Genomic DNA, 12,621 nt, shown 5'->3' on the forward strand with positions numbered 1-12,621 from the left:
GATTATTTCAATAGATGCAGAAAAAGCATTTGATAAAATACAACACCCCTTCATGCTCAAAACACTAGAAAAAATAGGGATAGTGGGAACATTCCTTAACATTGTAAAGGCCATCTATGCTAAGCCCATGGCTAATATCATTCTAAACGGTGAAAAACTGAAAGCATTCCCCCTAAAAACTGGAACAAGGCAGGGATGCCCTCTTTCACCACTCCTATTCAATATCGTTCTTGAGACTCTAGCCAGAGCAATTAGACCAAGGAAATTAAAGGAATACGAATAGGAAAAGAAGAACTCAAACTATCCCTATTTGCGGATGATATGATTATATACTTAGAGGAACCAGGAAATTCCACCAGAAAACTGTTAGAACTCATAAGTGAATTCAGTAAAGTGGCAGGTTACAAGATCAATGCTCATAAATCCAATGCATTTTTATACATAAGTGAGGAATCCTCAGAAAGAGAAATTATGAAAACCACCCCATTCACCATAGCATCGAAAAAAATAAAATACTTGGGAATCAATCTCACAAAAGAGGTAAAAGACCTCTACAATGAGAACTACAGAACACTAAAGAAAGAAATCGAAGAAAACCTTAGAAGATGGAAAGATCTCCCATGTTCTTGGATAGGCCGAATTAATATCGTCAAAATGGCCATACTTCCAAAAGTGCTATACAGATTCAATGCAATCCCAATTAAAATCCCAATGACGTACCTTACAGAAATAGAGCAAGCAATCATGAAATTCATCTGGAAGAATAAGAAACCCAGAATAGCTAAAGCAATCCTTCGCAGGAAAAATGAAGCAGGGGGTATCGCAATACCCGAACTTCAACTTTATTACAAAGCAATAGTAACAAAGACGGCATGGTACTGGTACCAAAATAGACAGGTAGATCAATGGTACAGAATAGAGGACACGGACACAAACCCAAATAAATACAACTTTCTAATACTAGACAAAGGTGCCAAAAATATGCAATGGAGAAAAGATAGCCTCTTCAACAAATGGTGCTGGGAGAATTGGAAATCCATATGCAACAGAATGAAACTAAACCCATATCTCTCACCCTGCACAAAACTCAACTCAAAATGGATTAAGGACCTTGGAATCAGACCAGAGACTCTGCAGATTATAGAAGAAAAAGTAGGTCCCGATCTTCAACATGTCGGCCTAGGACCAGACTTCCTCAACAGGACTCCCATAGCACAAGAAATAAAAGCAAGAATCAATAACTGGGATAGATTCAAACTAAAAAGCTTTCTCTCAGCAAAGGAAACTATCAGTAATGTGAAGAAAGAGCCTACAGAGTGGGAGAATATCTTTGCCAATCATACTTCAGAGAGAGCACTAATCTCCAGAATCTATAAAGAACTCAAAAAACTCTACACCAAGAATACAAATAATCCAATCGACAAATGGGCTAAGGAAATGAACAGACACTTCACAGAAGAAGATGTACAAGCAATCAATAAACATATGAAAAAATGTTCAACATCTCTAGTAATAAGAGAAATGCAAATCAAAACCACCCTAAGATTCCATCTCACCCCAATTAGAATGGCGATTATCAAAAATACAAGCAACAGGTGTTGGCGAGGATGTGGGGAGAAAGGTACACTCATACATTGCTGGTGGGGCTGCAAATTAGTGCAGCCACTCTGGAAAGCAGTGTGGAGATTCCTTAGAAAACTTGGAATGGACCCTCCATTTGACCCAGCTATCCCACTCCTTGGCCTATACCCAAAGGATCTAAAATCAGCATACTACAGAGATACAGCCACATCAATGTTCATAGCTGCTCAATTCACAATAGCCAGACTATGGAACCAACCTAGATGCCCTTCAATTGACGAGTGGATAAAGAAACTGTGGTATATAAACACAATGGAATATTACTCAGCCATAAAGAATAACAAAATTATGGCATTTGCAGGCAAATGGATGAAATTGGAGAATATCATGCTAAGTGAGATAAGCCAATCTCAAAAAGACAAGGGACGAATGATATCGCTAATAAGTGGAGGATGACACATAATGGGGGGGAGGGAAGGGTTAGTGTTAGGGTTAGAGTTAGGGTTAGGGAGGGGGGCAAGTATGGAGGAAGAAAGTACTGTATAGAGGGTAAAGAGGGATGGGAGGGGTGGGGGGAAGGGGAAAAAATAACAGAATGAATCAAACAACATTATTGTATGTGGATTTATGATTACACAAATGGTATGCCTTTGCGCCATGTACAAAGAGAGAGGCAACATGTATCCCATTTGTTTACAATAAAATAAAATAAAAAAAAAAAAGAAGAAATCACAGGAAAATTTAAAAGTATTTTGAACTAAATGACACTAAAAACACAACATACAAAATGTGTAGGGTGGAGCTAAAGCACTATTTGGAAGCAAATGTTAGCCTTAAATGCTTATATTAGAAGAGAATAAATGTTTAAAATCAGTATCAAGTTAAGTTTTACATTGAAAACTAGGAAAATAATGGCAAATTAAACTCAAAATAGAAAAGAAGGAAGCAATAAAAAATCAAAGCAGAAATCAGTGAAAATTTTAATATCAGTAAAGAAAACCATGAAGGGAAGAGTTGATTCTTTGAAAGAAGATAAAATTGATCACTAAGTAAACTGAGAAAAAAATATATAAGGAATCATAAAACTACCAACAGTAGGCTATCCATACTGCTTGTTAAGATCGTAATATTTCTCTCCTTGTTATGGGGCAGTGCAGCTACAACACAAGCTATATCTGTTTAGGAAGGGAGAGGAAACAGCAGCTGGCATTCAGAGCAATCTTTCCAGGACTGAAGAGAACAAGAATAATAACAAAGTGCATCCTACTTCAAATAAAGCCTAAGAACAAGAAAAGCAAGATTGAGGCCTATGCAATGAAACTCAGGCAATAAAGTTAATAGCTGTTCATGACTACCTACAGCAAAAGCAAGGCTATGTGCTGTCTCTGGTCTGTCCGAACTCCTCCCAGGCTTGGTGTGAGATCACAAATGTGTCACAGTTTCGAGCTTCTTCCGTCCTTTACAGAAACCTGAATTCCAACACAACCAACTGGAACATTTCAGAAAATGTAGAAAACAAATACAGTCTTTATGTGGGCTTGGTGTTGGCCATATGTTCTAGTATTTTTATTGGTTCCAGCTTCATTTTGAAAAAGAAGGGCCTCTTGCAACTGGCCAACAAGGGTGTTATTAGAGCAGGACAAGGTGGACATTCTTACCTCAAGGAATGGCTGTGGTGGGCAGGATTACTGTCAATGGGAGCAGGAGAGGCTGCAAATTTTGCAGCTTATGCATTTGCACCTGCCACCTTGGTCACCCCACTGGGAGCTCTGAGTGTTCTTATAAGTGCAATCTTGTCTTCCTATTTTTTAAATGAGCATTTGAACATTCATGGGAAAATGGGCTGCATATTAAGTATATTGGGGTCAACCGTGATGGTTATCCATGCCCCACAAGAAGAGGAAGTCACTTCTTTGCATGAAATGGAAATGAAATTGAGAGACCCAGGATTTATTTCCTTTGCTGTGATCATAACTGTGATCTCCTTGGTGCTCATTTTGATTGTGGCCCCCAAGAAGGGACAGACCAATATATTGGTCTACATTTCAGTCTGTTCTCTGATTGGAGCATTTTCGGTTTCTTCTGTCAAGGGCCTGGGAATTGCCATTAAGGAACTATTAGAATGGAAGCCAGTTTACAAGAATCCGCTGGTCTTTGTTTTGCTGGCTGTACTTGTGCTTTCAGTGACTACACAGATTAACTATCTCAACAAAGCACTGGACATTTTTAATACATCTCTGGTGACCCCCATCTATTATGTGTTCTTCACCTCCATGGTAGTGACTTGCTCCGCCATCTTATTCCAGGAGTGGTATGGCATGAACGCTGGAGATATCATTGGGACCCTGAGTGGGTTCTTCACCATTATCAATGGTATCTTCCTTCTACATGCTTTTAAAAATACTGACATTACCTGGAGTGAACTGACATCCTCTGCTAAGAAAGAAATCCTTTCTCCAAATGGCAGCGAGAACAGTTATGTTTTACTAGAGAACATAGAAAGTTCAACCCCAGGATATGATGATGATGTTACCTTGTTTAGCAGGACTGAAAATCAAAGTCACCATAAAACCTGAATTGTAACCAACATTAGACATTCAAAGAGAAGAAAGAAGACTTATTCTCTTATTCTGGGGGAGTTAATATTAAAGTTCCAATACCTTAGATGTAAGTCCACATTCCATCAAATTTAAAAGTCAAGATCTGATATCCTCCCAAAGACTTTTCACTTCTGCGAACTTTGAAATATCCCTTAAGCCTAAAAGAAGTCAAGGGGTCATGTTTGTCTCAGAATAATCTTTTTTCTTCTGGTCACAATAGATTTGGCTCTGCCAGGTGGCTCTTCATTTCTTTGGTAACTACTCTTAGATTCACAGTAATTCATAAAATTAACTGTATTCTGATAAGCGGAGTACCAATCACCAGGCTCTGATGAATCATAATCTCAAATTATTAAAACTGAGAGAACTCTGGTGCTCTGACCTCCCTTCTGAAACTGTCTTCTTTTAAAACTGGATAGCAAATGGGCAAAGTATTACAGAAAAAGAGAGGCCTGCTTTGGACTCCTTTCCTACCTAAGCTAAAATGCACAAGACACCCCCCCGGCAAAGAAGAGCTTATGAATTGCAATTTTTTTCGAATGTCATAAGGACTTCATTACCATTAAAAAGGGAAGACTGTAGGAAGGAGGAGGATACTTGAGACCTCTGGTAAAAGAAATTTTTTTTCTTTTCACATAAAAACGAAAATGATCATTTCCACAGATTCTTTTAACAGAGACCCTGATGACAAATGACAAAATAGACTTTCTGGAGAAGTAAAAGTAAAGTCAGCTTTGGAGTGACTTATGTTCATTTTGTTACTTTCTTTAATTATTTTCCAAAGGTTATTTTTGTATTGACAACAAATTTTTTTTGTAAAAATCTATGTTATTTTAGGATTACATTGTGCCTTCAATTTTTCTATGATGTTTTATCCTAAAAGGTGAGTTTTAGGCTGTTTTAAAAACAACTAAAAAAATCTTTTCAAAAAAAAATGGAAGAAATTATGCTAATGGTTCTCTTGAAATTTGGTACTTTCACCCTTAGTTAGGAAATTGTGATCAGTTACTAACTTCTCAAAATAGGCCTATCCTACCACAAGTACTAGACTGCTTTTTCTGCTAAATTCATCCTGACCATGTTTTCCATGCAGCTTATTGATAAGTGTTTTGGGAAAACAGAAGGGAGAGTGAACTTGCTGGAAAATCAGGAAGACCTCAGAAGCTACTGCAGGGAATATTTTTTGCGCAGTAAAACTTTCATTCAATTTTCCCATCTCATTCCAGATTCATGACAGAAATAATGTTTTGGGTTGTCTTTAGTGTTTATAGACAGATTTCTCCTCAGTTCTCGATTTATGGAAAAGACATTGCCTCTATTAGTTCTAAACTAAACTGATTTCTCTGAAAACAGAACAGAAACCCTGACCAAAAAGTTGCATTTGAAAATAAAGTTTTAGGTTGACTGGATTTAAAAAAAAAAAAAAAAATATAGGTGGCAGCAATGAATTTGATCTGAAAAAAAGAAATGGATATATAGGTATATTTTGATGAAAACACAAACAGAATATCCCATATCCCATATCCCAGTTATGGTAATAAAGGCCTGAAAATTTCTTTAACTTGAGTGGCTTTTCCATTCTTTTTTTTTTTTCTTTATTTTTTACAGACTGCATTTTGATTCATTGTACACAAATGGGGTACATCTTTTCATTCCTATGGTTGTACATGAAATAGATTCCTACCATTCGTGTAATCATACATGTAAATAGGGTAATTATGTCTGTCTCATTCCACCATTTTTCATTTTCCCCCTTCCTCTCATATCCTTCTACATAATCTAAAGTTCCTCCATTCTTCTCTCACCCTCCCCACCCCCCACCCCTATTATATATCATCATCCACTTATCAGGGAAAACATTTGGCCTTTGGTTTTCTTGGATTGGCTTATTTCACTTAGCATGATATTCTCCAATTGCATCCATTTATCTGCAAATGCCATGATATTATTCTTCTTGATGGCTGAATAATATTTTATTGTGTATATATACCAAAGTTTCTTTATCCACTCATCTGTTGAAGGGCATACCAGACCTTAAACTATAGTACAGAGCAATAGTAACAACAACCACATGGTATTGACACCAAAATAGACAGGTAGACCAATGGTACAAAATAGAGGACACAGAGACAAATTCACATAAATACAGTTGTCTCATACTAGACAAAGGTGCCAAAAACACATAATGGAGAAAAGGTAACCTGTTCAACAAATGGTGCTGGAAAAACTGGTCTTCCATAAGCAGTAAATGAAACAAAACCTCTATCTCTTACTCTGCACAAAACTCAACTCAACATGGATCAAGGACTTAGGAATTAGACCAGAGACCCTGTACCAAATAGAAGACAAAGTAGGCCCGAATCTTCATCATGTTGGCTTAGGACCAAACTTCCTTAACAAGACTCCCAAAGCATAAAAAACCAAAGCAAGAATCAATAAATGGGATGGACTTAAACTAAAAGGCTTTTCCATTCTTGATACCATGATGGCAAAAAGGAAAAGAACCATAGGAAAAGAGCACACTTTTCCACTCTATATGATTCAAGAAAGGTAATCATTCTGCTCATATTCTCCTTTTGGAACACTTAAGTAATTTTTAAGTAATTTGGTTTACCCAACACTTCAATACATCTATATTTTGATTGTCTTCAGAAGCAAACTTGCTTGAAATTTATCTTTTTCAACATTTAAAATTTGACTATGTACACACACACACACACACACACACACACACATGCACACAGCTGTAGTTTTGGTGAAGTTAATTAAATACCTAGGAGAACATATTTTCTAGAGCATTTAGATTCTTTTTCCATTATTTTTACTAGTAAGCAAGCACAATCTTCTATTTTGACTCACTATGGTTACACTTTTGATTAATTATAATTAATTTGGATGAATCCAACATGTTCTGTTGTTTATTCCAGATGAAATAATGAGTATTGAAATTGAGTTTTGCAAATAAAATCTAACAGAAAATATTTTAGCACAATAGACCTTCCTAGTTATACAATATATTTACAAAGTCAAATTTATGATATCTGTGCAGAGAAACTTAAAGAAATGAATATAGGCAATTATATCAGTAATTTAAAATTCCCTACCTTAAAAAAGAAAATGGTATGAAAATTAAATGATTCCATGTTCCAAATGTAAAATAGTAGAAATAACCCACCATCTGTTTCATTTGATATCATTATGAAAAATAAGGGGCTTAGTGAATCTCATTTTGTAATCTTATTCAGATTATTGAGAAAAAAATTTCTGATATTTTATAGATTGAAAAGTCTTCATGAACAGCATATTTCTTCATTCATTTGTTCAAATAAATAGAGTTGTTAAAAATCAAAGAAAAGATTATGTAAAGGAACAAGTAGTTCAGTTTAATGATTATCAGCATTCAAATATGTTATTTTTAATATCTTCCTAAGCTAAGAACTTAAGCTTATTTATAACATCTTTCCATAAATTCAAATAATTTATTTTTATTTGTTACTTCAAGAAGTGCAAATTCAAAAAGCACACCTTTGACAATTCATATAAGAAACATTACTGTACACATGCATGTGTATACATACTCATGTAAGGAATGTGCATAAGATATTCATATTTTAAGTACATTGTTTAGGAATGTATACAATTATGTGAAAATACTTACACATATCTTTTGAAATACATACATAAATCTTTTTAAAATTTCCCTTAAATCACACATGAAGAAGGTCCAGCCTGGTTTAGAAAGGGCATCAGCACTTGTTCTTTAAGAATAGGATGATTCTGAAATAAGTTGAACACAGTGATTAGAAAGGCAAATGATCCAAGTAAACATAAAGTTTGGAAAAACTGCATCATTAAATTCCAAGGGGTCACCTAGAAAAATCAAGTAAAGTACATCTTCCTGTGTGGGTACAGGGATTTCTTAGCATGTTTTAAGTAGAGGTGTTTGGAGACTGGACATACATGTACCTTCTTTGCACTAATATTCATATTTTGCAAAGAGGTTCTATTTTCTTGACTTTCTGTGATATTGAAAATTACCTTTCAAAATTCACGAACCGGCATTTACTATAAAGATATTACTAAAAAGGAGTATCATTCTTACACAGTATTACTTTATATATTTAGCATGCACACATTTATGTGCTTTCATTTGACTGCTGCCAGAAGAATTTAGCCATGGTCATTTTGCTAAATCTTAGAAACTAAGAATTCTTTGGGTATTAACAGTATATTATAGTATATTATCTACAAAGTACCTTATAGTAGTATATCACCTGGGAATACTTTTTATTTTTCTGTTAAAAAGTATTTTATATGAGACTTTAAAGTAAACAAAGTTCTTTAGAATAAAATTTAATTATTTTGCAATTTACAAGAAAAATGCATGCATTTGATATATTTACACATATGCACAACTATTTACATTAGCATTTTAAGTCATTTCTCTTTATTCTAATTGAATTAAATATTATCTAAAAGCATAAATGCTACAAATGCAAGAAACTTTTATAGCAATGGTATACTTTAAAGGCAATATGATTGGAAGCATTAACATTCAGAATGTTTCCCACAAATTATTAGTTAGCATAAATAGCTCAAGAAAAGTATTTATTTAAAATACACATTACATGGGACAAAGAAACTAAGCATTTTTCCAAATTTTGTGACCGAAATTTAATGTGCAAAATAATACTAATTCATGTTAAGATATTGTAGTTAAGTCAGATATTGAATAACAATTTTAACATTTCATATTAGAAGATAAAGATCACTTTATTGTATCATACATATTTTCTAAAAATTAATCATTTTGGGATTCAATAAATCATGGAGACTTAAAAGCAAGATGACTGAATTCAAGATTATGTACTTGAATAACTCAGATTTTAACTGTGTTTGCTATATCTTTTGGTTTCCTAAGTTGACTTGATAATAGAGAGACCAAAGATTGGATTTCTAATCCCATAAACTATACTACATTCTTTTCTTCTAATCAAGGGAACTTGAAACCTGTAAATTAAAGCTAATAGATTTAAAATAAAGAACTAATCAGTTCCAAAACTGTAGGGAAGTTAAAGGTCTCTGGCTTTCTAGTGCTCATTCTACAGCATCAGCAGTATTGTTAGGCTTTAAAAGGGTCTGAGCTCTTTCTCTGGAAGCCTGTCAATACTGCCTTTGATTTAATTTGAAATTCCCTTAAACACAGTTATTTCTTAGTTGCTGCTTTTTGTGTTAAATCCATCCTTGGTTTCATAACATATGTAATATTTTTTTCATTTTCTTTCACTTACTTTCTCTCATTTCATCCACAGAACAAGCTGGACATTACGTTAAGAAAGGGTGTTGAGATTACCATTAATTATATATCATGGCTGAAGGTTCACAGAGAACAGAGAAGTGGTTTGTCTGAGTGCTTAGTTTAGCAAAAAATAGGATTCCCCCAAAATTTACTGCAACAGGTCCCAATACTTATCTATTTGACTCATCAAGCAATTATGTCAATATGTGTGGTGTATGTGTATATGTATCATTTAATTTATTCTCTAACTCATCAAGTTTCATGGCATTTGTCCTATGAATTAGATATAGATGATGAGAAGAATTGATCAACCAGTGATGATTAATAGTAAGAAATTGGACAAAAGACTTAAAAAGAAAAAGAATAAGTTTAAAAAGAGCTAATATATGGTAACTTATAGAAGAGCAGAATAAAAAAAAATAATAACACTTTCAACTAATAACTTGGAAGAGAATCAGTAGGTTGCATAACAAGCATCTTGCAATGTTGAGGGAGGGTGTAATGAAAAGCTGGTGTTTTTCTTTCAGTGGATCAGAGATCTGGCAACACCTTACTTGGTTTGAACTTTTACCTGGTTACTGCCCATTGCTAGGTACCCACCTGCAACTTTTATATTCAAAACTAAGCCTTACGATAACCTCCCCATCTCACTCCATCTCTCCTTTTCGTGTTGATTCAGTTACATTCAAATTACTCGAGAATGCTTCCCACGTGCCACAAACCATCCTACTTGTGACCCTCAATAAAGGCTCTGGTCAATGTGTCCTTCCTCTGCCCTGTACCTGGTTATTGGGACCCAGCTACAGGCATTTAGAGGACTTTTGTGGATCTCCAGGCATGCTGTGGCTCTCTCTTTAGGATGCTGTATAGTATATCCTTCAATTTCATTTGTTTCTCAAATTGCAAATTCTGTAGCCCTTTTGGAGTGATTTTTAATGATCTAGTGAAAAGATCTTATTTCCCATTTAGAATACAGTGCATAAGCTCAGTGAAGAAGAAAAATGGTTAATATTTTTAAAAGGAAACGTGAAAATATTAATTTAAAAAGTAATGTACAGAACTGGGGATGTAGCTCAGCTAGTAGAGTGCTTGCCTCACATGCACAAGGCCCTGGGTTCAATCCCCAGCACCACAAAAAAAAAAAAAAAAAAAAAAATTAAAAAGTAATGTGCAAAATCTTTCCTGTTATAAATTTCAACCTTAGGAGTTTACTTTTCAGAATCACCTAAAAAACTGTCAGAATATGAGTTCAATATATTGACTGTTAGCACCATTTTAAATGAAATAAGAAATATTCTTTATATTCATACCTAGGAAATATTTTTGTAGGCTTTGAGGTTGAACCTAGCATTGCTCTACCACTGAGCTACACTACCAGCCCTTTTTCTTTTCTATTTTCTTTTTTTCCTAATTTTGAGACAGAGTCTTACCAATTGCCCAAAAAGCTGACCTAGAAATTGTGAGCCTTCGCTTCCACCTCCTGAGTACCTTAATTTACAGGTGTGTGTAAATAGCAAACTATTTAAATATATAATGTTTTATGCACAGAATGGAATAATTTGTAGACTTTAAATATGAATTAAGTACACCCACATGCTCTGCATGGAAAATCCTCTAAGGTACATTATTAAGATAATTAAAATAAGAGTCAAAGTATAGGTAAGCGCTTATCAGTGAGACTTCTAAACCAAATTTCTTGGCCCTTTTTTGAAAGTTATGTCATTTCAGTATCTATTGGGTAACAAATTTTCAAGGCATTTATTATAATTGCTGATTATTTCTAAAGATATTTCAATTTAATTCTATTCATTACAATAATTAGAATCATTCAGTTAATGGTATTCCACTTCTTTTTATATCTGAAGTACAATGCATTGAATAGATCAACTGTACTCTCTTGTGTCTATAGACCCACCTGCTGATAAAACAGTGAGGTAATTCTAATTTTGGCATTTGAACATACAAAGTTTTTGTGCAAACATGATTTCAGCTTAATGAGTGGCATGTTGGATCATAAATTCAGCTACATTCAAATTCCAATTGTTTTCCAAAATAGCAGCACAGTTGTTATTGTCGCCAGCAATGTTTGAAAGTTCCTGTTTCTCCACATTTTAGTCAATATTTTTAATAGCCATTCTGTGAGTATGGTATAGTATCTGTGGTTCTAATTTGCATTTTCCTGATGACTAATGACATTGTTAATACTAATCTTCAAGTCTTATTAGGAATTTTTACATCTTACTTTTTAAAATGTCTACTTACATCTTTACCCATTTTTATGAAAAGATCATTTGTTTTCTTATTATTGTTATAAGAGTTTATTAAATGTTCTGAATGTCTTTTATATTCTGTCTTTTCCATTTGTTTTTGAGGGTGACCTGTTTTTACTATTACAGTAATCCAAGTGGAAATTTATAATATTTATGACAACATTCAGACAAAGTAACACAGCCCAACAATTGTGTAATAAGGTGTGTGGGCTAAGAACATGTTTACTTTCATTGGCTCTTACACAAATAAGCCAAGTGTTATTTTTCTAATTAACAATAATATTTCAAAGTCCAGTTTGAAATATTTGTGTTTTTAAATGAAGAAAGTTTGTGCATATATGTACATTTGTGTAAATGTGATGCGGCTTATATGCAGCAATATATTGAACTTCACATATCTTTTTTAAAGCAATCAATTGAATTTTCAAAATGGAAAAAAGTAAAGTCATTTTAAAAGAAAATACTAAATGAGCAAAGATCTAGCACAGACATTTTACAGATCATTTTTGAATGTCACCATTTTGTGATAGTAAAAAATTTGAAGGCATTGATGGAGGATTAATTAAAGATTAAGAAATCACCCTTGATTTAAAGAGATAAACAGGGAAATAGATGAAATATTGTCATGAATTACTGACTCCCATATTAATAAAAATAACAACAGAGAAAGGAGAAGTTGATGAATCTCAGAATGCAATCAAAGCTCGAAGACACCCCGAGGATGCAGAAGGTGCTCAGCCATTGCTGGACGTTGGGAAATAAGGAGGTAAGGACACCAATAGCAGACGAGATTTTCTACATCGATCACAGGCTTGGCTAGAGCTTTCCATTTGTTGATTATCTTTTCTGTCATATTGCCTGTTGTTGTTGT

General features: G+C 34.1%; 1 protein-coding gene across 1 annotated transcript; it reads left to right on the forward strand.

Annotated features, from left to right (window-relative positions):
* Nucleotides 1-2,368: 2,368 nt before the first annotated feature.
* Nucleotides 2,369-4,924, forward strand: LOC306670371 (magnesium transporter NIPA3-like; the record flags this gene model as incomplete). Its single annotated transcript, XM_079155069.1, has 2 exons — nt 2,369-2,407; nt 2,943-4,924. 2 exons carry the CDS (start codon nt 2,369-2,371, stop codon nt 4,155-4,157), a joined length of 1,254 nt encoding a protein of 417 aa, XP_079011195.1. The 3' UTR covers nt 4,158-4,924.
* Nucleotides 4,925-12,621: the final 7,697 nt, after the last annotated feature.

Source organism: Sciurus vulgaris (genome assembly GCF_902686455.1).
Source record: "Sciurus vulgaris genome assembly, chromosome: 10".
Taxonomy (NCBI): domain Eukaryota; kingdom Metazoa; phylum Chordata; class Mammalia; order Rodentia; family Sciuridae; genus Sciurus; species Sciurus vulgaris.